Raw genomic sequence first — 25,180 nt, forward strand, 5'->3', positions numbered from 1 at the left:
AGGCCACACGGCGGGTGGACGCCCGACGGGACTAGAGGTCGGGGCTTTGGTCAGAGCATCCCCAGGCCTCTGCCCTGCCTGTCTCTGCCCTGCTGCCATCCCCACTCCCCATCCTTCCGGGCGTTTCCTCCAAACCAGCTTGGCAGCTGTGAGGAAAGGCTCCTCATCTGCGCACACAGCCAAGCGCAGCCGCCCCCTGGGAAAGTCGAATGGGGAAGCCGCTTTAGAAACAGTCTGGCTGTTCCTCAAAGGGTCGGACACAGAGTCAGCACATGACCCGGCCACCCCCCTCCTGGGCACACCGCTGAAGGGGACGAAAATCTCTGTCCACACAGAAACTAGTACCCGATGGATCCTGGCAGCTTTATTCGTAATAACCAAAGATGGAGACAACCCAAATGTCCACCGCTAATGAGCAGGTAGGCGGGCTGTGGCCTGTCCGTGAAAGGCGCTACTCTGAGGCCATGAAAAGGCATGGGACACTGGCACCTGCTGCGACATGGAAGGACCCAGGAAGCATGTTGCTGAATGAGAGACACCAGACTCAGGGGCACGCGCGGTCGGAGTCTAGTCATACAGTGTCCAGAGCAGGCAAGTCTAGAAACAGAAAGTAAATTGGTTAAAGGCTGGGGCCCAGGAATGACTGGTAATGGAGGGTTTTGGGGTGTGGTGTGAAGATGTTCTCAAATTTATGGTGGAGATAGTTGTACAACGTTGTGACTGTACTGAAAACTGTTGAATTGTGCACTTTAAGTGGATGGATTGTATGGTATGTGAATTATATCTGAATTAAAATATTATTTTAAAAATACAGCCCCCAGGAGGCCACTCTGATGTTCTCCACACCACTCCCCAATCACCATACCACTACAGACTCCCCTCCTTAGAGGGTAATCATGCCCTGCTGACCTTTCTTCTCCTCCAGAGGCTGAACTTTCACCTCCCTGAAGGGGGTCACTTTGCCACACCCCTCTGGACAGGACTGCAGCTCCCTCTTTGAAAACACAGGTCCTTGTAGGCGGGTGTGGACTATGAGTAACCCCATTCTTCAATGCCTCCCACCCCCACAAAATTTCCGGGTCCCTGCACCACTGCTATGAAACTCAGGACTAGCCCCTCAAAGCCTGGGTTCCATGAGACCAACCCCAAGGCTCTCCCCAGGTCCCCAGTGAGGCCTCCATAAGGAGCATGTGCACCTGCTCCAGGAGGACAGAATTGCTCAGGGGCACCCCAGATGAGGCCTGACCTGCCCTAGAGGCTGGTGACTAGAGGCTGGAAGATTTTGCTAAGATTCCAGAAATCTGAGCATCCCTTTTAGCTTGTGACCTGTCCCCATGCAGCATGATGCCAAGCTTGCCCTCTGCCCCCTTCCTGGGGGCCCTTTGCATGCCCAAGTCCTCAGTCTCCCAGTTTTCTGGCTGCGCCTGGATCTCGGGACTACAGCTGGGAAGTGATATCTGCTGCTGATGGGGCCTACAAGCTCCTTTCCCTTCCCTGGCCTTTTTGGGTAACAATACCCATTTTCCCTTGAAGGACCCAGGCCTCCCCAGTTCTATTTAGGTGGAGACAACGACCCCAACCTTCCTTTTAGTGGGAGCATGTGATTCCAGTGTGACCAATCAGAGCCCTGCACTTACTGGGCACAGTGATTGTTTCAAGGGTGATCACATGAAACAAGCTGGGCCAGTAAGATCCCTCCCTGGGACTTTCTGTTGGGCTCTTTCAGGGAATATTAACCCCTCTCCCAATATCCACCCCAAGCTGATAAACTGGGAGAGTATAAATTTGGGGGAGCCAATAACCACATGGGCACCATGTGGTAAAATTGTATTAAAGAAGAAAACCAAAATGGAGGAAAGCAATGAAGGCTGTGCCCTGGAAACATCCTCTGAGGTCCAAATTCTGACACCCTGGCTGCACCATTCACCATTCATCAGTTTAAAGAACTAACACAGATCTTGATTTTTCCTTATTTTTTTAAAAAAACCTCAAACATATCTGAGTCACCCAAAGACTCCTGGTTGCCTTTGATTGCAGCCCCTCTGCCATATTTCATTCCTCCTGGCCCAGAGAATGTCCAATTGGTGGTACTAAGGGCATGAAAGGGTAAGGGCTGGCCCCATGGAATTCCAGGCACCCCATGATATAAGAGACTGGTTTGCATCTCTGGGGTCTTCCTGGGGTGGCTGTCACCCCCACATATTCTTCCACCTCCTCCCTCCACATGAGTGAAGGTCAAGAAAGTCAATCCCGAGGAGGAATGCGGGAATTTTTAGGGGAGCTCCCCTTCAGAAAGTCAACTCCAAGCATCACTGGAGTTTCTGGGGATTATTATGAAGAAAAAAAAATCTCATAGCACAGCTGTTTTTCAAAGGCCTCCCCACACCTTCCAACTTGGCTCTGAGTAAATAAGAACCTTTGAGGACATAGTATGTTCTGTCAATAGAAATTTCCCTGCCCTACCGAGCAGTGTATGAGGACAGGGGCTGGAGTCAGGGCAGCATTCGAATCCCAGCTCTGCCCCCTAGTGGCTGCGTCACCCTGGCCGGCGACTTTGCCTCTGTGCCTCGGTCTCCTCATCTGTGAGATGGGTTAATTCCAGGGCTGCGAGGGTTGCCCCAGCTAATGTGGGAAGGGGGTTGGAACAGAGCCTGAAGTGAGTGTCACTTATTTCCACTGTGACTAAGGCCTTACGGTAGCAGTCAGGCCTCAAAGGACACATGACACTTCTGACCAGCGTCACTCGAGGGGCATTAGTAGATGTGTCAGCTTTCCCGGCCCAGGTGAGGAGCAGGGCTGATGACCAGACCTGAAAGGACAGTGTCCTGTCCTGTGGAAAGACCACCACACCAGAGGACAGGAGCAGGGCCGCCCAGCGCAGGCCGCAGCCAGCTCACGGCGACCCTGGGGCTGGAAAATAAAGGCTCTGACTGTCCCTCCTCCCGCCAGAGTCCTGCAGTGGGCCCCAATCACCGAAGCTAGCTGTTAGCCCGAGGGCTGGGGCACCCACTGGTCAGTCCCTGAGGGTGTGCACGTCTCATAGGTCAGTCCCTTAGGGTATAGAGAAGGTTTGGGGGGAGGTCAGGAGAGCAGAGCTGTGGAGTCAGAGCGCCTGGGCTCAAACCCTACAAGGCCTCTGCTTGGGAGCTTGAGCACATCAGGCGAGGGCCTGGGCTTGTGACAGAAGCCTTCGGGATCCTCAGCCCAGCCCATCTGCTCGCTGATGCCAGGCCGTGACCTCTGCCACGTCACAAACGCAGGAGAACGGCTGAGCCGGCGCTGACGGGTAAAGCTGCACCTGTGATACGGTGGTTGCTGTTCAGGATATTGGGTTTTGCAAAAGCAGACACAGAAAGCAGCTCTTCTGTGACTTTTTTTCTATCTTCTGACCTCCAGCAGGCCCTGACATCTCCATTTCCTGTTACTTTTGAGAAATCTTACGGGGGTATTATGATGGCGAGATCAGTGTCCTCAGGTGTGGGATGGGAACCGAATGCCTGTGCTGTTGGGGGAAGCAGTAAGGCGTCCGCGAACCAGGTCTGGGGCCAGGGCAACCCCTTCTCTGCTGCCCAGCAGGAATGAGGGCCTGGGCCTACAAGACACCCCCCAACCCCCACACCTTTGTTTTTAAGAAACGCAGGAAGTCTGGATTTCACAGCACAGTTTCCGCGTTCTAAATCATTGTATTCACTGAGCATGTACTTCTGAGGGCCTGGTTTGGGGTATGACAGGCCTCCTTGTGCTGAGATTGCTTGTCTCAGGGAGTGTGGCTGGCGTGGATGTGTCTTGTGGAACTGGGGTGTTCAGAGATCCCCCAGGTTTGGAGGGGTCTGGCCCCGACAGACACGCTCTGGGTCTCTCCCCTGGGGTGGGGCGGGTCCCCGGGCACTGCTCTCTGCCTCATTGTCTTCTCTGCAAGCCCCATCTTTCTTCCCTCCTCTCTGAAGACAGATCACCCCCAAATCTGTAAGTCTGTGTCGCAGCTGTGTAGAGACCAGTGAGGGTCCCGCAGTCCCCATTCGTAATTCTCTAGAGTGATAATCAGATGGACCCCTCTTGACTTTGAGGGGCAGGCAATCTCAGAGAGAGTGGGTGCTCCCCAGTCAGGGAGACACCCTGGAAAGCTCTTTTGAAGCAGCCCCAAACTTGTGTTATTGGGGTGGCCGGCTTCTTGTCCACTGCCTCTGTTTCCTACTACCCCTTGGCCAGCCCCACCCATCACTGGCAGCAACTGGAGGCTGCAAAGATCTTTCTCAGGAAACCCCTCTCCTGTCCAGACAATGGGCTGCATGGGTTCCTCTGACTCCAAGATGCACCCCTGCAGTCTGTGTGCTCCCCACTGAAGTGCCCTCTTAACCCGAACTTGTAATATCTTTCCAGACACCACGAGGTCCTCTGGCTTCAATTGTTCTTAGTAAGGGGCCAGGCTTCTCCAGAGCCAGGGAGAAACCTTCCATTTTAATTGTGTCTGTACGCCCCCTGCACCCTGCCCCCTGTCCAAGATCCCGTGGAGGGCTCTGCAAACCGAAGATGGTTAATAAGCTCTTGTTGGCTAAATAAAAATGACTTAGCACCAAGAAGAAAGGTTTCCCCATTTCTGAGTTTGGGGCCATTGTGAGGGCGGCCCCAGCATGTGCCATCCAAAATGAGCTAAACTTAGGGTCATGCATGTCCTTGATTCGGAGTCTGTGAAGTGGTTGACACCAGCGAGGTACTAGAAGGTCACGGCAGGTACTGGGGTTCCCCAGGAACTGTCACAACACAAGATGTGCCATAGGACACACGGAACGGACTCCAGGTGACTGAATATGAAAGAGACAATCACGCCAAGGATAGTGCAGGCTAGGACAGGGTAGTACGTCAGCTGTCTATGCTGTGTAACCCCCAAATTTAGTGGGTTAAAACAACACATGTTTATTATCTCACAATCTCTGTGACTGGAATCCTGGCACACATGGAATCCTTGCCCCCACTCCAGGTCTCCCGTCAGGTGGCAGTCAAGTTGGCGAGCAGGGCTGGGATCTCCGTGAAGGCTCAGCTAGGCAAGGACCAGCTTCCAAACCTAAATGGTTGTTGTTAGGATCAGTGCCTCGAGGGGCCTCGGATGCTGGCTGGCGGCTCTCTTCCACGCCGCCACATGGCAGTCTCCCACTCAGCCGCTTGCTTCATCACAGTGTGCAAGCCAGGAAGATACTAGAGAGACTAAGACAGATGTCATCGCCTTGTATAATCCAACCAAGGAAGTAACAGTCCATCCTTCTGGCCATTTCATAGTTAGAAGCAAGTCGTCATCTCTGCCGCTTGAGAGGGGCAGGACTAAACAAAGGCATGACGACCTGGAGGCAGGGGTCATGGGGCCGTCTTAGCCCCAGGGCAAGACAGCTGGGACTTAACGCTGCCAGGCAGCACTCAGGTTCTGTTTTACTTGGTCATTCCCATTCATGTAAACAGAAATATGTTAATTTACACCTCTGTAAATTAGCATTTCCATGCCCATCACTCATCAGTTGCAACAAGAAGTTTGGTTGGCAAACGTCAGTAGAAGTCTTCTGTGAGAATCAATTTTCTGTGGAATTTACAGAAAACTATGCTCTATTTTTTTAACTGATTTTATTTCAAAATTAATTTATTTATGCATATAAGAATTGGGGAACAGGCCAGAGGTGTGGGGGGTGAGAGGATTCACCAGAGACAGAGAGGGGAGCAGAACTGGCAGATACACTGAAGTACCCTACTGAGGGGAGCAGCAGGTGAGTCATGAGAGGTCCGCTGTACCATGGGGTCAGCTCCCTGGCCAGGGATCGAATTCATGCTGCAGTGGCTGCGGATAGCTTCATAGTGCTGCATCTTAACCCCTTGCACCACCAGGGAGGCCCCTATTTTTTTTAAGATTTATTTTTATTTATGCATGTAAGAGGTCAGAGGTGCTGGGGGATGAGAGGATTCACCAGAGACAGAGTAGGGAGCAAAACAGGCAGATCTACTGAAATACACTGCTGAGGGGAGCAGCGGGGAGACAGGAGAGGTCTGCTGCGCCATGTGGGTAGCTCCCTGGCCAGGGATTGAACTCATGCCACAGCGGCTGGTGATAGTTTGATAGTGCTGTGACTTAACCCCTGCACCACCAGGGAGGCCCTTGTCTAGTTTATTGTTTAAGAAAATAAGGCCATGTGTTGTTACAGGGATAGATCATTTTGCTCTGACAATATGGTCCATAAAGAGTTGACACAGGGAGTCATTTCTCAAAATCCTTTGCTTTGTACCCTCCCCCCAAGGACTGATGGTCAGAGAGGCCTAAAGAAAGAAGTGGCCTTGAACAACTCAGCCCCAGCTGGCTGCAGGCAGGGGAAGCAGCTGGCTCAGGAGACACTTGCACTTGCCTGATTGTCATGTCCCTCCCCTTGGCAGCGCTTGGAGTGAGGGAATGGAAAGACACTTTGAAACAAAGATCTCTGAGAAACAAATCCACATTTTTGACAAGCAGCCAGATGATTGAGCATTAGTAGCTCATCATCTCTAAGTTGGCTCATCTCCTAGAAGGCAAGCCAGGAGGGTGAAGCTGTTCTTTGCGAAGCAGAGCCCCTACTATGTGCCAGAAACTGTGACCCTACTGTGCAACAAGGTAGGGAATGGTCTCCCAAGGGAAAGGCCACGTGATACGACTCTCGTCCTCTCTCGGGCACTGGTGTTCTGATCGGCCATCTTTAATCATGACTGACTCACCTGTGTGTGCCCAGGTTGGGGGTTCAGGACAGCTGAATGAATAGGTGTATATAGTGTGTTTTCATTATCCATTGATACTTAACAAGCTACCCCCAAATTTAATAGTTTTAAATAACAAAATGATTTAAAAAACCTCATAGTTTCCATGGGTCAGGAATTTGGGCACAGCTCAACTGCTTGGGTTTGACTAAGGAAGTCTCATGAGGTTGCAGTCAAATTGAAGGTAGGCAGCCATTTTGGACTATGAGGCAGCAGAGCTATATGCTGAAGAAGGCAGAACAGTAGTTGCAAAGGATGCTGGGTCACGGCACCATGGAGTGCCACCCCGGGCTGGACTTGCCAGCCTCTGATCTTCTGTGAGAAGGAGAAATAAAATCCTGTCCTGTTTAAGTCACTGTTCTTTGGCATCTTTCTGGAATAGGATTTCAACAGGGAGAGAAACAGGAAGGGCATCCTCAGGAGGCTTATATCCTAGTGACTGTGAGCCAAGGTCTGGAGGTAGGACCCTACCTCTCAAGATGGTGAGGAAAGAAAACGACTCACTGCCTAAGAAGGCGCCCCATTGAGAGACGCAGTCATTGCTAATACTTGTTCATCTTCCCTATTTGTTTTCTGCCCTGAGGGCGAGAAAGGTAGCTTACACTTCCTTGTAGAGCGTGCACGGCCCAGATTTATTTCTATCCCACTTCTCCCTTTGGAGGAGATTTACTTCCTCTGGAAATCAAACGTGGTATCCTCAAGCCTTCGCCTGCATGAGGAAACCCAGAGCTGTTCATTTAAAATTATGTAAAACAAAAATCAACAGAGAACTCTAGATCAGAGACGTTCTGTAGGGCCAGGGGGAGGGAGAGGGATCAAAAGGTGGGTGAGAAGAGCACAGGGGACTATGGTGATGGTGCGCTGGTGACCTGGTGGTGGAAACTCTCTGGGGACTACACCTGAGAAAAGAAAGCAAACATTGTAAGAAAAAATAAATAACTAGAGCCTCCCTGGTGGCGCAGCGGGTTGAGCGCAGCGCTGTGAAGCTGTCCGCAGCCTCTGCAGTGCCGGTTTGATTCCCGGCCGGCCAGGGAGCAACCCCCATGGCGCGCAGACCTCTCCTGTCTCACCCGCTGCTCCCCTCAGCAGTGTGTTTCGTCGGCCTGCCTGTTCTGCTCCCCGCTCTGTCTCTGGTGAATCCTCTCACCCTCCCGCACCTCTGGCCTCTAAAAAAGAAAAAAGAAATAACTAAATAGAATTTAGTCAGGGCCCCAGAGCCCCGGCCCGCTTGCCTCCTCAGGGCTTTTATCTCACGTGCTTCTGCTCCCAGGAAGAGAGTCAGTCCTATCACCCACCTCCCTCGCCACACTCTCTTCCGCTCTCAGGCCGAGGGCTGGCCCATCGAACAAGCAGGTCCTCTCTCCCCACCTGGGAGGACACTTCCTGCAAGCCCACAGGCTGGCTCCTGGTGTCCTAGGGGAATCCGAAAATCCTTTCCACTCCCAGGCCTGTGTTCAGTCCAGGAGATCAAGTGTTTGCCCTCCCTCACCCTGGGGAGATAAGCCTCCCAGAGAGAAAGCAGCGAGGGAAGAGGGAGCACCAGTCACACCTCCAGAAGGAGCCTCTTCCTGGGTCCCTGTGCGGCTGGCATGTCTCACCTGCAGGGACGCCATCTGCCCGGGCACTGGGCAGTGGACCCGTCATCTTGGGGAGCCGGAGGGGTGTGCACAGCAGGGGTGTGCTCTTGGCTTTGCAGAGGAGGAGGCAGGTCTCTGAGAGGCTGTCCCACCTCCCACAGCCCACAGGCTTCCCAGACACCCCTATCTGCTCTCCCCCAGGCTTCCCTGTTGGAAAGCTGGGGCCTTCCTCTCCCCCACGTTCTCCCTGATGCCAACAGTTGGTTCCTGGGTCCTCCGGGTGACAGCAGCTAAACTGAGTCAACAGGTCACCCAGCAAGCACCAAGCACTTGCGCTTAGCCGACCTCTACTCTTAGCAAGGGTTCTCTCTTCTTGGCTGGGTCTGGGACTCTGGTTCCAGTCTTGCCACACACACCCCGATCCTGGTCCAGCTGTTCTCCCCACTTCAGTCGGCGTGATGGTTTAGCTCTTGAAACTCAAAGCAGCCTTCAGTGGCTCTACCGCCTGCCCCATGGATCCTGGAGGTTCGCCTGTCTCGTCCCGCTCCGACTCTCAGGCTTTGAGCAGTTTCTTGGGCTGCTATAAGAAATGACCACAATGAAATGACTTAAAATACCACAAACTGGGGACTTCCTGGTGGCACAAGGGGTTAAGCAAAGCACTGTGAGGCTCTCTGCAGTCTCTGCAGCACGAGTGAGTTTGATGGCCAGAGAGGTGACCCACATGGCGGGGCAGACCTCTCCTGTCTCGCCCGCTGCTCCCCTCAGCAGTGTATTTCAGTCAATCCACCTGTTCTGCTCCCCACTCTGTCTCTGGTGAATCCTCTCACCCCCCGAGCCTCAGTTCTTGTATGCGTAAATAAACTTAAAAAAATAATAATAAAATACCACAAATTTCTTATCCTGCAGTCCTGGAGGTCACAAGCCCAAAATGGCCCGAATGGGTGTCGGCAGGATTGTGCTCCTTCTGGAGGCTGTAGGGAAATTTCTTCCACCCTTCCTCACATCGAGAGGCTGCCTGGGCCCCTTGGCTGGTGGCCGTGCATCACTCTGCCCTCTGCCTCCCACGTCCTCACACACTCCTGCCTCCTCTCATGAGGACTCTTGTGAACACATTGAGCTCATCGAAAGAATCTAGAATAATGTTCCGTCTCAACATCCTCTACTTAATCACAGTCCTTTGTCGCATGAGGTACCCTGTTCACAGGCTCCGGGGGTCAGGAGCCAGGGATCTTTAGGGGCTGTCGTCCTGCTGACCAGTGTCCTTCAACACTTCACTCTTTCCTGGTGAAAATCAATCTGCAATGTCAGAAGGACATTGTCTTGGTCATTCCAGGCTAATGAGCTTTGCTGGCCACATGTTCTAGGTCCTGGGAATCCCGGGATCATATTTTCTTCTGGGTTATTCTGTGAATTGTGAGATACTCATGTGATTTGAAAGTGTTGTGCTGCCTTCCATCACTATTCCCAGGTCCCCTCCCTGATTAAATCTCAGCATGAGTCAGTATTCCCCGACTGTCAGGATGATGGGGTGTCCCTTCCCTGAGCCCCCTGAACTCACTCCCTCTCAGAACTTGAAGTGGTCAGAGGTAGGTTTTCCAGCTCTGCAACCAGCACTTGTCTTGATGCATGGTACAGAGTGGATCTTCAATAAATGTTTGTTGAATGAATCTGAGTGGCAAAAGCTTTGTGTTCTTTCTAACTTCAAGGGTCATATGAGGAATGTCATTTAGACACCCTGTCTATGGTTGGGGCATGGGTGAATATATTTCAAATTGAGACTGTTCTAGAAAATTCCAAATGCAGAATTATCAAATGGTAATAAAAAACCCTATAAAAGATAACAAAAAAACTCGAGACAGGTGACTCATTCTAGCCTGGGGGCCTAGAAAGACCTTGAAACAAGAAGAGTGGGTCCTCCCCTGTAAGACAAGGGTGGGGAAATTTTTGAGCAGGGAAATTGTCTGAGGACAGGCAGAGTCTCGGAAGCTGCAGGGGAGACCACTTGGCGAATGCGAGACACGTTGTTGGAGGCCTAAAACACCCTTTGAGGCAATTGGGAAGCGTTGCGCTTTTCTGAGCTGGGGAGAGACGACAGTGGAATGCTGCCTCAGAAGACCCCTCTGGCTGCTAAACAGAGGCTGGACTTCAAAGAGGGCGACCGGAGGCAGGAGGCCAGCTAGGGGCCTGTGGCACGCACCAGTGGACCACGGACAGCTCGCACCTCGACCACGGTGAACGTGGATTTGCCTGGGGCAGCTGCAAGAGCCTGAATAGTGAAGCTGAGTGCAGGTGCGCTCCGAGTGGGGACAGATGCAGCTGAACACCTGCCCCCTTGTCTGGTCCGGGCAGCCCCGGGTGATGGAAGGAGAGCTGGCTTCTAAGGCGGCTCTCACAGGGAGAAGCTGGGAGGCCCTGCACACGCGTGTTATTCCGTGTTCCTCATTTCCTCATCTGAGAAGTAGGGACACTACCCACCATGTTTCACTCTTTGGGCTCCCCGTTGGATTGGGGGATGCCGGGATTCCCAGGACCTAGAACATGTGGCCGGCAAAGGTCATTAACCTGGAATGACCAAGACAATGTCCTTCTTATAGTGTAGATTGATTTTCACTAGGAAAGAGTGAAAACGAAAGGGGCTTCTGACCAGCTTCCATCTCAAGTCAAAGATTTTTTTAAAGGTGTTTAAAAATTTTTAATTCATTGCAGGTAAATGTTACTAGAAAAATGCAATGAGTTTCAGACATAAAATGACTCATCATGTTGCCAGTGTTAATACTGTTTCTCTACTCATCTTGCTGCAGGATGGTAACAGGTGGTGAGCCTGCTCAGGTACCCACTCCACCTGCTGGGTAGGACTAACCTGTTTCCTCACTACTCAAAGGGAACCAGGAGCGCCAGCCTCACCTGGGAACTTGCTAGAAAGTAGCATCTTTGACCCATCCTAGTCCTGCTGACCCAGACTCTGTTTTTAGCAAGATAGCCAGGTGATGCAGGTTTTGTGGCGGCTCGGAAGCAGCTGAGACTCTGGGAACATAGAATGGAGGAATTAACCAGAACCCTGCCCCCCAATCTCCGCTTCCCCTGGCACAAGAGCTGATGGCACAATCTTATTCCTGATGAGAAGGACCAACAACATAATTTGCAGGGCCCAATACAAATGGAAACATGGGCACCCCTTTAAAAACTGTCATTAAAAATTTGAAGATGTTAACAAGCAAGTCTGGGGGTCCTGCTGAATGTGGGGGTCTGGGTGATGCCACGGGTCCCAGGCCTATAAAGCTGGCCTTGTTAATGGGGGTAGGGAAGGGTCATTCTGGACTCATTCACGCTACTCAAGGTAAGTTCTGAGACTTCTGCTTTGTTTGATTCATTACTAATCACTATAATTAAAAAGCTCCGACCCTCATCCTTTTTGAAGTTTATTTTTCTTGATATGCAAATAGAAATGGTTCCAAATGGCTGTTGTTCCAGTGGAAAGAATTCTTTCAAAAAATACAAATAGGATGTGTCTATTATACACGAATGGAAGCTCTATAGAAAGACAACTTGTGCTCATTTATTTTATTGACAGTGTACAGATTTTGATAGATTGCATTACAATACTGACTGCTAGATTTCTTATAAAGATTTAGTTCATATTTACTCTAGATTTGTCTTCACAATAAAAATAAACTCATGCCAGTGTTTAGTAACCAATAATAGCAATTCATTCAAATTTTTATGACAGTTTTATTAAACTAAGAATCTCATATCACAGAGCATTCACAGTGCAGGAGGTCACAGTTCTTGAAAAAATAAATAGTGGGATAAATATATTTATTATTTACAACTTTTCAACTCATTGCTCCTGCATTGTCTATGAGAGAGAATGAACAAAGATGGCGGCATTGGGCCCAACATGCTGGCAATGTCTTGTGGGGGGCTCAGGGATAGGTATCAGCCCCACAAGTTCTTGGTTTGGGTTGTTTTAAGGGGGTTCTTGCTCCACACAACAGCCCGCTGGTTCTAACTACCTGCCATCTGGTAAGTCACAGCTGGGCCCCAGGAAGATCCAATAACCCTGTAGAAGTCATGCCCAGCCTGGCTGTATCTGGGGTACCTGGCCTCTCCTGGCCGGGCCCCTTTTTTGGCAGCTTCTGCCTCTGCCCATGGACCTGGCCCCATCTGGCTGGCAGCCTCTTTCCGCTCTAGGTAACAAAAGTCTCTTTGTGTTTGAACACCCGGCAACTATTCATGGCCGCGAGCGGCTGGATGCTGGACACACTCAGAGGACACTGGACAGGGAGGGTGTGCCCTGAACTGGTGGCCCAGACGAGCAGTCTCCTAAGGGGGATCCCCAAGGACCAGACACAGTTGCTCAGCCACAGCTCTGCCCACTGGGTTCCCCAAATGCTTGGTCCAAGCCAATGGAGGAAGCTCCAGGAGGTGATCAGCACCTCCCCTCCTGAAAGGAGGCCTCTGAAAGGCCTCTGAAAGGCGAGGCAGGGAAGCCCCAGCAGCCAGCAAAGAACACACTAGAATATTTGGAAAAACAGAACTGCCACGCTCACACCCTGATCATTCCCAGTTGCAAGGGGACTGTGCGCCTGTCTGGATGCGCGGGAATTCCCGCCGTGGGAGTTTCTGGAGTAGGTGCAGGGAGCCCTGGGTCCCTCCGTGTACGCACAGAGGCTGACTATGCCCAAACCACGCAACTAGAAAGCAAACACTGCCTCTCTTGAGAGCCTACAAAAAAGTTTTCCAGTGGTGAGACGGGAAAATTACCTACTTTCTCCAGGATTAAGAATTTTATTGGCTTCAACCATGGAAAAGTCCCAAGCGACATGCTGCATAAAAAGCAACTGTTTGACTGCTGGCAACAGGGGGACGCGGGGCAGAGCACGCCTCGATCTGTCATCAGGCTTTTGATCAAGAGCAGCCAATCCCAGGCTTGCACCCCCAAGGGCTCCACTGTCACCTAGCTCGGTACAGGGTGATTTCACTCTTGGGGCACCGCCCCTGGCCCCCAGTCCTGTACCAGGGCACGAGACAGACAACATTTTCCTCCACCTGAGAGGATGCTTTCAGGTCCTGCTAAGGAGTGTGTGAAAAATACACCACTTAGACAAACAGATGGCCTCCGACGCACTAGGTAGGAGGTGAGAGATGGTGAGATGACACGCAGCACAGTCGCCAGCCCTGGCAGTGCATGAGGGGTTAGCAGGGACAGGGCAACCTTAGCAGAGACAGCGCAGCCTGAAGTCATTTCCCTTTGACAAATAAAATTAGAATTTTCAAAATCCCCATAAAATAACCAAAGCCCCAAACCACCAAGCAGGTGGGACGTTCTCCTGTCAGCCTCCAGGCCACAGTGAAGCACAGAACTAGTGTCTTGACTTAGTTTTTCTTATTAAGAAGCAAATGGAACAACTTGACACCTTAAATCTCTATCCCCACCGGACTGTGCCCCGGGTTCTCTGCGCAGCAGGGAGAGCGCCCCCTCCCCCACCCAGGCCAGTGGGCAAAACCAAGTCTGTGCGTGGTGGGCTGGACCATGGAAAGACACCCTCGTTCCACCACCCCCATGACTGACACAGTGGGGGCCCTTCTCCATGCTTTGAGATGGCCCCAAGGGAGGCTTCACGTTTGAGGGGTTCACGTGCCCCTCATGAAATCAGACATGCCAGAGAGTAAGATTACTCCTGGTGGGGTGCTCAGGAGCTCTGGGAGAATCCAGAGAGAGGGGGGAGGGCACAGAGGCAGCATTGCAGGTCCAGGATGGGATGAGGGATAACAGACTTCCTGTCATCCCAAAGCTGCCCAGGCAGCACTTTTAGAAACACCTGGAATTTTCTAGGGGCACATGCAGCGATGAGGTTGCTGAGACATGGACCCTCTCAGGTGCCCTGGAGGCCTCAGCTAACTGCCCCCAGGGAAGGAAACTCACCCAGAGGTCCTGGTCAGAGGCATCAGCAAGACCAGGAATATTTAAATAATAGCCTGTGAGAACAATGCAAAGATTTTCACCCTAAGTAGCGAGTTCTTTTTGTTTATGGCAGCTACAAACTTTTGCTGAGTGCCTGCCCCAAACACAGCACAGCCAGGGAGGAACTCAGCCCACAAGGGAAGGAAGGTGGGGGTGGGAGAGAAGAGCCAGCACCTTCCTCCCTGCCTCTCCCCTGCCCCCCAGCAGCAGGGCCCAGGGAGGGTGGCAGTCCTGTTAGCAGCAGCAACTTCTCTGCTGCTGATTCTCAGGGGTAATGGCCCCACGTGGCAGCAGGGCCACACTGCTCAGCACCTTCACCCCCTGCCACTCCCCTCCTGCCCATGGAAAGCAGCTTCCTCGCTGAAGCTGTGACTCTCCCCAGATCTTCCTGGGACGGGGGACAGCCACCCTCACAGTCCATGCCCCTTTGTCCACTCCCACCTGGGGGAGATGGGAGAGGCCCTGGGACTCGGAGCAGAGAAACACCCAGAGCAAAGGGTGTTGTAAGGAGCTCCCCACACACATCCTGTCTAGATTTCCAGCCTGTTCGTGGGGTCTGGTGATCTCTGGATCTGGTGATCTCCTGCTGACACCATAAGCCTGGCAAAGCCAGAGGGGGCAGCCCAGGAGGGGGTCTGCAGCACTGCCCAGGAGTGACAAATGCCCCACCTGGCCTACCCAGGAGGGTTAGTGGCTTCTCAGCTGCTCAGGCTGTAAAGGCAGGGGATTGACACAGTCAAGACAGTCCTAACAGGTAGGCGATAAAGAAGAGGTGCAAACTCATAGGGGCCAGCAGACTGGGGGTTAGAGGAGAGGTGGAGGGAACAACTCTGCGGTGCTCTAGTGCCCCTGACCATGGTCTCACTGCCGCTGACCCCAAACCTCCCTCCAGGACCAGGTTCTCAGGGCACCGCCACGCACCTAGCCCTGACCCCGCTGGGCCGGTGAGGACAGGCCCAAACCAGAACTACCTGCTCTTGCTTCTAGAGACATCTTCTGAATGTAGTGATTTTTTTTTTTCTTTTCTGCCCCCAATTAGAAGAGCTAAATTTATTTCTTCTTAACTGTCTATTTTTTGCAGCAGAGTAATTAACCCCATGCTAATTAGCTTCAGGAATAAAATAAAGGAAGTAATCCTGCATAGCGAGGAAAGCATTATTTTAAAGTGAAGGTCTAATTAATCAAGCAACTCTTCAAACTTGTGGTGGAAAAATATTTAGTTAAAAAAGAGACATTTTCACCTACAGTGTATATATAGTTTCCTAGATACAATAGATGCTTAGATCCCTTAAGGAAGTCACATTGGCACATTCAAGTCCTAGGAGAATTAGCCACGAAGAATGCTCTACACACTAGAAATATTTTTTAGTCTCAAACTGTAGCTGTGGTATACTTTAAATCTCAGCTGGAGTCGCTGAGGAAGAGGTGGGTAATCGGGATGCGTTCTCTGAAAACTACATGAGGATTTTGAGACGTCAGCGCCAGTGGGGACATCACTGGGGGTCCATCTAGTTTTTGGTCTGTATCAGGAAAAAAATGGAACAATGATCGAATGGGGATAGATACTCGGGTATGAAAGTGAGTTAATTAAATAACTGTGAGTTAATTAAATAAAATTAAATAACTGTGAGTTAATTAAATATCTGATGAAGTTCTGACTTAAACAATAAAAGCCAACCACAAGGACAAAGGCATAACTACACCTGGCCCCACCAAAGGGTGGCCTACCCGTGTAACCCATCTAAACTGGCTGAGCTGGGAGGGGTGAGGACCTGGAACTTGGATCCTGCTCAGCTACTTGCTGGCCATTGACCAGAATCACTCACCAGGACCTAAGACGAAATTTGTTGTTAAAGATCATAGGGCAGTTTGAGAATCAGAACAGAGACAGATGCACTTGGAAGTCTGGATGAATCTATGAGACGGAGAGGACTAGGTCAGCTGTGCTGGGAGACACAGAATGGTCCTGAGGCCTTCAACCCCCCTGGCATTTCCAGTTTACACCAATGACCCTTCAGGCTCCCTGGCCTCCCACTCAGATCATTGCACCATCCTCAACTTGAAGGCTGCTGGGCCCACTCTGCAGGCAGAGCAACAAAAAGAGAAACCTCAACTTGGTGTAGCTACTAACACTGATTCGGATCCAGAACAGATGCCTGTCCTGCCTTAGCCTCAAGCTAAAGGAAACTGACAGGACACAAGCTTGACTGCTTCCTCCTTCTGAAAGGCAGGCGCTGCACCTTCCAGAGCACAGCGGTGAAGTCCAGCGTGGGTCACTACCTTTGTGTCTCAGGAAGCAATTAGCAGCTCACCACCGGGACGAACGGCTAAAAACCTTCCTTCCTCACACCCTCCTGGGCTGTTCCCATCCAGTGTTCCGTGCAAAATACCCCAATATTAAAAGTGCATCAAATTGGATAGACTTTTACAATAGAAACATTAAAAAAATAAAAAAACCCCTCTATATAAAATTAATTGTGCTTTCTTTTAGAAACCACGAATGGTTTTGTGTTCATAAATCTCTTTAATATAGATTTGAGAGCTATGAAGCAATCGGAAATGGTTTAATATTTTCCTATCTAGCTTGGAATCAGCCTCCCAGACTGGCTTTTCATGTGCAGCAAACTAGAAGGTTCAAGAAACAGCTCTAAAAATTCCAAGTTAGGGTTTTCATACTCGCCTCCAGCTAACCAGAAAACAATTCATTGTTTTTCAGGAAATCTCTCCTCTTGTCATTAAGCATTACTTCCGGCACTTTCCAGCTCAGCAGGCTGTGAGATTTGTTGGGCATATAAGCAACTGGGTCTTTCAACTAGGTGGTTCGGAGACAGAGCATTAACAAAGACATGACACACCCAAACCGCCTGGTCGCATGGCCGGGAAGGTCTGGTAGGTACAGCTGTCACCTCCGTGGCGCAGTGTCCCTGAGTGGGTGTCCCTTCCATGTGAGTCCTTCACTGGCTTGTATTCCAACCACGCGTCTTAGTGTCCACGCCACGCGGTACACACCAGATTCCCTTCCCATAAGCGTTACCTTGTTTGGGTCCCCACACTGGTCCTTTTTCTAAGGAATGGTATTTTTCAAGTATGATGACCTGTAGGACATTTAATTTTTAATATTTCATTGCTCATTCTCTGAATGCATCAGTCAGAGCGAGAATATTCACCTGTTTTTCTCTTTTCTGCTCTGAAAAGTGGTTTCCATTCTTGCAATTTTGCCCACAAAAGGGGTGGCATGTTTGTCGTCCAAGCCCCACGCCCCGACAGGTTGAGGCCTGGCCCCTCCAAATGGGGAGTGCTTCCAGCAGAAGTCGGAGGCTCCGAGTAAGTCCCACAGGCCGCCTGAGGGACACACCCCCTGGCCCAGGGACGACTCTGGAGGACAACACTCCTGTTTTGCACTTGCCCGGAAAACCTTGTGTTCACCAACAACCGCATTTCTCGGCCGCTGTGCAGCACAAAGACCAACCGCACACAGAAGTCCTTCTGGCAAAAGTGTCCGAGAGAGATGATGAGACACACCACGTCCCCTCGGCTGGCAGCTCAGAGGTCTGCGAAGCTGCTCAGAGAGCACCCCAAGTCTTGCTTGGGGGTGGGAGGGCAGAACTCCCAGGATGAGGAGGGCGCCCAGCAGCCTGGCCCATGACCAAAGACCACGACGGCTCTTCTTCCAGTGTATGAAAGAGGGCAGCTGCCGATGCGGGAGACTTGGGGGGTCAGGGAGAGAGAGGGGATCAGGGCCGCAGCGTCCAGAACAGCTCCCAGGGGCAGCAGCTCAGCTTTAATCGTCTTCTCGGCACATGGGCAAGTTGACGAAGGTGAAGACATTAAACTCTATCATTATGGAGAAGCACAAGAAGATGGCGTAGAGGACCAGCACGTAGACGCCCAGCTTCCGGTCCAGCCTCCACTTGTTCAGATGGATGCCTAGGACCTGGGGAGAGAGCGCAAGGATGGGCTCAGGGGCAGGAAAACACGCTAAGCACGTTCACTGGAAAACCACACAGGTTATGAATCCAGAACGTTCTCCACAATGGGGACAAGAGTGGAGGTGCTGCAGGCTTAGCCTTGGTTTGACCGACATGAATCCTACAGGCTTGTCTGATGAAATGGAGCATGCCTGGGCCAGCCCTGCTGGCCGGTCCTCACTCATATGGGCTGGAGACCTAAATGCAGAGGAGGGGACTACCCAGAGGTGAAAGGCCACCAACAGGAATTCAAAACTACAGTTGTCTGAAGAAAAGCCTCGATGCTTCTCCATGTGCAGACTGCACTATAACTAGCCAGTGAACTTCAGTCGGGTCCAGTTTCTTTGCCATTTGCCCACTCTTTAGCCAAAACAATTTAACCTCTTTGTTCTCAACCTTGGCCCTATATACCTACAGAGCCTATACCTCATAACCTCCTTCCCTTTCTTAAGAGGGGAGACATTTCCATTTACCTCCTGCCTTCTTGCCAACTGATTTGCAATAAAACCTCCTTCTTTTTTTAAAACCTGGTGCCATGGTATTTTGGCCTCTATGCGCACCAGGCAGTGAGCCTATTGCTTAGTAACAGTACCACTGAGAGGGGACCAGAAGGGGCAGCAAGAAAGAAGGAGATGTTGGGGCCTCCCTGGTGGCCTGAAGGGTTAGCAGCACTATGACGCCATCTGCAGCCTCTGCAGCACGAGTTTGAGCCCCAGCCAGGGAGCTACCCACATGGTGCAGCAGACTCTCCTGTCTCCCCGCTGCTCCCCTCAGCAGTAGATTTCACTAAATCATCTGTTCTGCTCCCCACTCTGTCTCTGGTGAATCCTCTTGCCCTCCCAGCATGCCTGGCCTGCACCCCAGCTCTTGTATGTATAAATAAATAAATCTTTAACCAATTTATATGTCTCCTCAGCTTTACCCCTCATCAGCAGGGGGAAGTGAGAGGAGCCATCAGAGACACCGGGCAGAATCAGATAAGGTGTGCAGGAGGCTCCTGTCTGGGTATTGTAAAAACTCACGGTGAGTGCCACGGAGCCCAGCAGCAGGACCACGGAGTAGACCAGCCCCCGGCTGTTGATCCGCACCTGAAACAACATACACAGGTCTGAGCCTCTGGGCTGCTCAGGGCCCCTCATTCCGGGAACCCAGTGGGCTTGGGATTTTCCCTCCCACGTGGGAAGGATGGTGGGTATTCCTGGTGACGTGCGGCCACGGGGGGGCAGCTCAGTGTGGACCGATGTTGCTTGTCTGAGGACACGGGCTGCAAGGTGCAGGCCCAGTGTCCATCCACTTACTAAGGAGCCCAGAGAAACTTACCGTGGATCCATAATTAATAACCATGGTCTGCAGGCCCCAGGGTATGCCGAGTCCCACCAGGATGTCAAACACGTTGCTTCCTATGGTGTTGGAGACCGCCATGTCGCCAAGGCCTGGAAGGGACAATCAATAACTAACTGCCTTTCATGAAGAGCAGGTTGCTGGGAATCCCTCTTCTTTCCCACAGCTGTTCTACTAGTGCTGCTTCTTAGAAAGGAATTCCTTCTTCATGACGCGCCCCAAACCCACTCCCTTCATGAAGTCTACAAAGGCCTATTACAGGTTGAACTGGGAAACAACCAAGATTCATATGCTTTTTAAGTCCCAACCCTCAGCACCTCGGAACGTGACCTTATTTGCAGCCAGGGTCTTTAGGGTGATAATCAAGCTAAAGTGAGGTCATTAGGGTGGGCCCTCATCTAGTATGACCGGTGTCCTTATAAAAAGGGGAACTCGGGCCCAGCAGTGTAAGGGGAGGACGCACATGAAGGTGAAGATGGTCATCCACACGCCAAGGAAAGAGGCCTGGATCAGACCCTCCACTCACAGCTCACTCACACCCTGGGGAGAACCAACCCTGCCAACACCTGACCTTGGACTTCCAGCTTCTAGAACTGAGAGACAGTGTCTGTCTTCATGCCTCTCAGTTTGAGGAACTTTGTTAGGGAAGCCCTGGGGATCCAATACAAGGGCCTCCATTGTTTCTCCAGCCAGGTTCATCAGCCAACATTCTCTGGGGACCTACTATGTGCTTCACCTCCTCACTCTGGGAGAGAGGGGACACTGTTGGCACATGGCGGGTGATGGAACAGGTTTGGGATATGCCCAGGGTCACAAGGTTTGGGGGCAGCCCCATGTCCCTCTCTGCCACGGTGTGTTCTTGTGGCCCAGACAAGGGCACCAAGGACCATGGTTTGGATGATAGGGTGTCAGGTTTTACGGCCCTGGTGGCTTCTGAAGTGTGAGCTCTTTTCCCTCAAATGGACGAGCAGCCTTCTAGAGGTCAGGCCATGCCATGGTCCACCCCTTCAGCACAACTGTCGGTGTCGTGCCAGCCACACAGTCTGAGGGATTTCACCACTTCAGGGCTACTGGAGGTTAGAAAACAAACTTCTATAAATATGCCGCTGGCTAGATGCTGTTCTAACCTGGCCACTTCAACCTACTTTGGCATGACTGTCATAACCTGGCGCAGAGACAAATGTCCATGGATGACGAGTCTGGACCACCGGTGCCTGGAGCCGTGGCTGTGGCTGCGAGAAGCTCAAAGTAACTCGCACCAGCCACCGCACAGCTGACTCACTTCTGACCACCTGCCCTGCAGGTATAAGTCACCACCTCCTCCTGCTCTTGTTGTTTTTACCAGCTCACATTCAGGGCCAAACCCTCCCCCCGGCCCCAGCACTGTCGTGAGTGCCTGCGGAATCCTGGCAGCTGAGTCCCTGAGGGGCAGCCTGTCCCTGGCCCACCGCCCCGGGTCTCAGTCTCTTGTACAGTGTAGGACGGTGCAGCGATCGCTGTCAATTAGCTACTAATTACTGGCGAGGAGGCAGGTGCTGACTGGACAGGTGGGGAGGCAGAAGGATGCTGCAGTGTGGGAGGAGGGGGTGCTTCTCAAGTTGGGCAGACGCTGCCCTCTCCGCACAGGTGCTGTCCTCTGAGGAATCTCTGGGGGCGGTTCTCAAACTTTAAGAGCGCAGACTTCCCTAGGGGACTGGTGCAGGTTTGGGCTCTGTGGGTCTGGGTGGGGCCCGAGAATCTGAACTTCTCACAAACTCCCTGGTAAAATCCAAGTGGCCAACCTGGGCCACACTGGAGCTGTGAGACTTTTGGAAGAGTGAACCTAGTAGAGATGTTCCGGGGACATCCCCACCCCTACTCCAGGCAGAGCAGGCAGAGTGTAAAGCCATCTGCTGCTCAGCCTTCAAGTCAGAACAGGCTCTGTCATGTTCTGTGAGGCAGCTATGCAGGAATCTGCTGCCTGTGGGGCCAACCTTTCACCCCCTCGCTAATGACCAAGGCGCCGGATAAAGACAGTCAGACAGGGGACGCCTGGCTTCTGTATCCCCGGTGGATTCTTTAGAGATCAGGACCGTGATTAAGCCCCAGCACCTGCCCTCTGTGCAGAAATGGCACGGACAGTTCTTTACATCAAGGTAACTAAGGAAATCAAAAGATCTCGATGTACAGAGAAAGACCAGAAGAGGGAAACCGGCCAGGAATAATTACAGTTTGACATCCGTGACGCTCTCTTCCCATCTACATAAACTCACCTCAGACTTGTGATAGTCTGAGCAGTTGTCACCGAGCAGAGTCTGTCAGGCTGCCTGGGTTCCAAGCCTCCCTTTGATTATGAAATAAGCTCCTGAACTATCACTGAGACTGATTTCAACCAAAGGAGCCGGGCCGCAGGGCGCCCGTGTCACAGCTGGCTGCGTGGACGCCCCACCGAGGCTTCTGCGTCCTCTGTCGTCAGGACCTGCTCTGACCACGTCTGCCGAGCCTCTGTGGGTCACGTCACTGCCCCCCATGCCAGCTGGACACTCCGCCCACCGGCCCTGTCCTTCCTCAGCAGGAAGTCCCTTCTAAGTTCCACCGGACGCGCTCACAGTGACAGCCTCCTCCCTCAGGGCCCCACCTGCCCCTTATTCCTGCAGAACCCACGCTCTGGGCCTGCTTAACCTCCCCAGCCCTTAACCTGCTGCCATCACCACCTTCAGCCTGGACGCAGGGCCAGGTGCTTGAGCTTCACATCCGCCACTGCCCGTGTCCACCCTGCCCGCCTCTGGCCTGCACTTGCCCCTTTCCATCTCGTCCCTGGAGCTGATATGACCGAATCCCACCCAGGCTCATGCCAATGAACGTCCGTCAGGCCCTGGTGCTCGTCACTGTCCTCTTCCTCACTGCACTGGGTCGAGGAGGGCCCCCCACCCCCACAGCATGTCTATGTGGAACCTGTGCACAGGACCTAATTTGCAAATAGGGTTTTTGAAGCTGTTATCAAACGAAGGTGAGTCACCCCGAATCAGGACGGCCCTCGCCCCATGCCCGGCAGTCTCACGAGAGGAAAGTTTGGACACATGCACGAAGTCAGAGGCCGAGACTGGAGTGACACGGCCTGGGCTTTCTACCAAAAGCTAGAAAGAGGCAAAGGCAGGGCTGGTCTTCCCCAAGAGCATGTGGAAGGAGCACGACCCTGGCAACACCCCGATTTTGGCTTTCTAGCCTCCAGACCCGGGAGATAACCCACTTTGGTTGTTCTGAGCCACCTAGAGTGGTATTTTAGTTATAATCTCGTGAGGATCTGAATACACTAGCAGGAGAGACCATACAATGATTTCTGTTCCCCTTAGGTGCTGCCCCCGGGCCTTCGCATTCTCCACAAGACTCCGGGCTGCACCGACCACACCCCCTACATTCCTTCCCTCGGCTCCTGCCTGCTCAGGACCCGCCACCCAGCGTCACCCCCTTCTGCTGTCTAGGAGGCTAAAATGTTGTCTCCCTCTTTCCAAACCAACTTTCTCCACGAGCACGTCTCTCCTCCCCGTCTCCTCTGAGATTTCACTCCATCATCTGCTCCCCTGCACCCCCACACTTTCACCTACGGGGAGCTGTAAAAGTCCCTGCAAGGCTGTTACCGCCCGGCAGTAAGAAAACAGGAAAGAGAAGTTGGCTCTTTGTGGCTCTTTCGTTCTGCCATCAAGCAGCAGGTGCTCAGCCTGCTTAACCTGTCACTCAGGGCGCCCCAAAGAAATCCCCTCAGGCATTACACATGTTCTAGAGCTTTGAAGAACAGGAAAATATTGGAGGTATAGGATCTCCCACTTTGCCCTCCTGGGACCGGAGTGTATCTCATTACTACTCCACGGGCTAGAAGAAGTCTGGGGGGTCTGGTGAATGGACCGTGGTGGCATCTCCCTATGGAGGGAACCTAATACCTGAGGGTTCCCAGACGTCACTGCGCTTCTGAGGCAGGACCTGTCAGTCATGAGTGACAACTGGGGCGGTGGTGAGAGGTTGCCTGGGGCTGCTAATGGCAGTGGGGGTGAGCGTGAGTCCTACCTTGTCTCGCCACAATTAAGCTGGCCATGCAGTCTGGAACACTTGTGCCCGCTGCCAGGAAAGTGATGCCCATGATGACGTCAGGGATCCCCAGTGTGTATCCAATTATAGTCACCTGCAGAAGGAGGGAAACGTGAACTCACAGAGGAGCACCCCTGGAAATTGTGCTCACCCCGAGTGTTGGTAACAATGTAACCAACAGAAAAATCTAAAACATGGTTTTACCTTAAAATATCTTTTGAGTGTCCTTTTTTCCCCTGATATAATGAGTAATAAAAGTTTAGAAAACAAAATAAAATGAAAATTAAAAATCTCCTACCATTTGTCAAGACCCACAGACAGTCACATAGAAGGGAAACCTTTGTCTTTCTCCTTCTGACTTATTTTGCTTGGCATCATCCCCTCCAGAGTCATTCATGTTGTTGCAAATGGCAAGAGTTCATCTCTTTTTTATCGCTGAGTAGTATTCCACGTACCTATCACGTCTTCATTTAATCATCCACCCCTGGGCAATTAGGTTGTTCCCGTAACTATTAGAACTAGTGCTGCACTGAACAGAGGGGCGCATATAGCCTATGTTCCTATACAAAATCAATATTTTTGCATTCTTTGGGTAGATGCCCGGAAAAGGGATTGCGAGATGGATGGCAGATCTGTTTTGAGCATTTTGAGGAGCCTCTACACTGTCGTCCACAGCAGCTGGACCAGCCTTCCTTCCCCCAACATCCTCGCCAACGCTTGTTTTTGGTCTTTTTGATAAAGGCCATTCTCAGGGGTGAAATGTGGTCTTCATTTGCGTTTTCCTGATGACAAGTGGCGATGACCTCTTCCCCATGTCCCCGCTGGCCACCTGGGCGTCTTCCTTAGAGAAGTGTTTTCTGCCCAATTATTTGGTTGGGCTCTTGGGTTTTTTTTTCTACATTAATTTAAACTGATGTACAGGTACCATTGTCTGGCTATAGAGATTTAATCAATCTCATGCTCGAATACTGACATGCTTTCTTATTTTGTTCTTACAATACCACTGCACAAAGTAATATTTATTGGACACTTACTGTATAACAGATGTTCTACTATTTCTCTAATTTACCGTCCACGGATGAGGAGGCACTGCGGTAAGTGCCATTTTATGCCTTGGGAAATTGAGGGTCCAAGAAGTTAGTAACAACGCCGGCTGGCACAAAGCTGGTGAACAATGAATTAGGAATTCCAAGTCAAGTCTTTCCTACTCTAAGGCTGTGTGTCTGTCACCACCGCTCTGTCTTGGGTATATGTCACTGGGTTGTCATCTTACTGTGATATTTCCCAAGGAAAGTTTCCAACAAATAGCACTGCTGGATACACAGGGTGCCATCACTGCCCCTGGCGCCCCATCAGGGGACAGTGAAAGTCAGTGCATGGTCCCAGGGTGTGTGCTTTAGCAGAAGTCAGGTTAATATGTGACTCTGTGGTCTTTATGCTTCCTGTGGAGGCCAGTCCCTTCCCCAAACCGAGGCTGGCTGAAGGTCAAGATGACAGGCAGG

At 51.7% G+C, this 25,180-nt stretch overlaps 1 protein-coding gene across 2 annotated transcripts in view; it reads right to left on the reverse strand.

Annotated features, from left to right (window-relative positions):
• Positions 1-18,088: 18,088 nt before the first annotated feature.
• The window catches only part of SLC24A4 (solute carrier family 24 member 4), a gene marked incomplete at its 3' end in the record, with an annotated part of 124,196 nt that continues 117,104 nt past the window's right edge, over positions 18,089-25,180 (reverse strand). For both annotated transcript variants that reach the window (XM_084240071.1, XM_084240070.1), the window contains exons 14-17: positions 23,658-23,772; positions 19,596-19,708; positions 19,298-19,363; positions 18,089-18,241 (exon numbers count right to left, since the gene is read on the reverse strand). In XM_084240071.1, the coding sequence (XP_084096197.1) occupies positions 18,089-18,241; positions 19,298-19,363; positions 19,596-19,708; positions 23,658-23,772 (447 nt within the window). The remainder of the gene's footprint in view (positions 18,242-19,297; positions 19,364-19,595; positions 19,709-23,657; positions 23,773-25,180) is intronic.

Source organism: Talpa europaea (assembly GCF_964194135.1).
Source record: "Talpa europaea genome assembly, chromosome: 8".
NCBI lineage: Eukaryota > Metazoa > Chordata > Mammalia > Eulipotyphla > Talpidae > Talpa > Talpa europaea.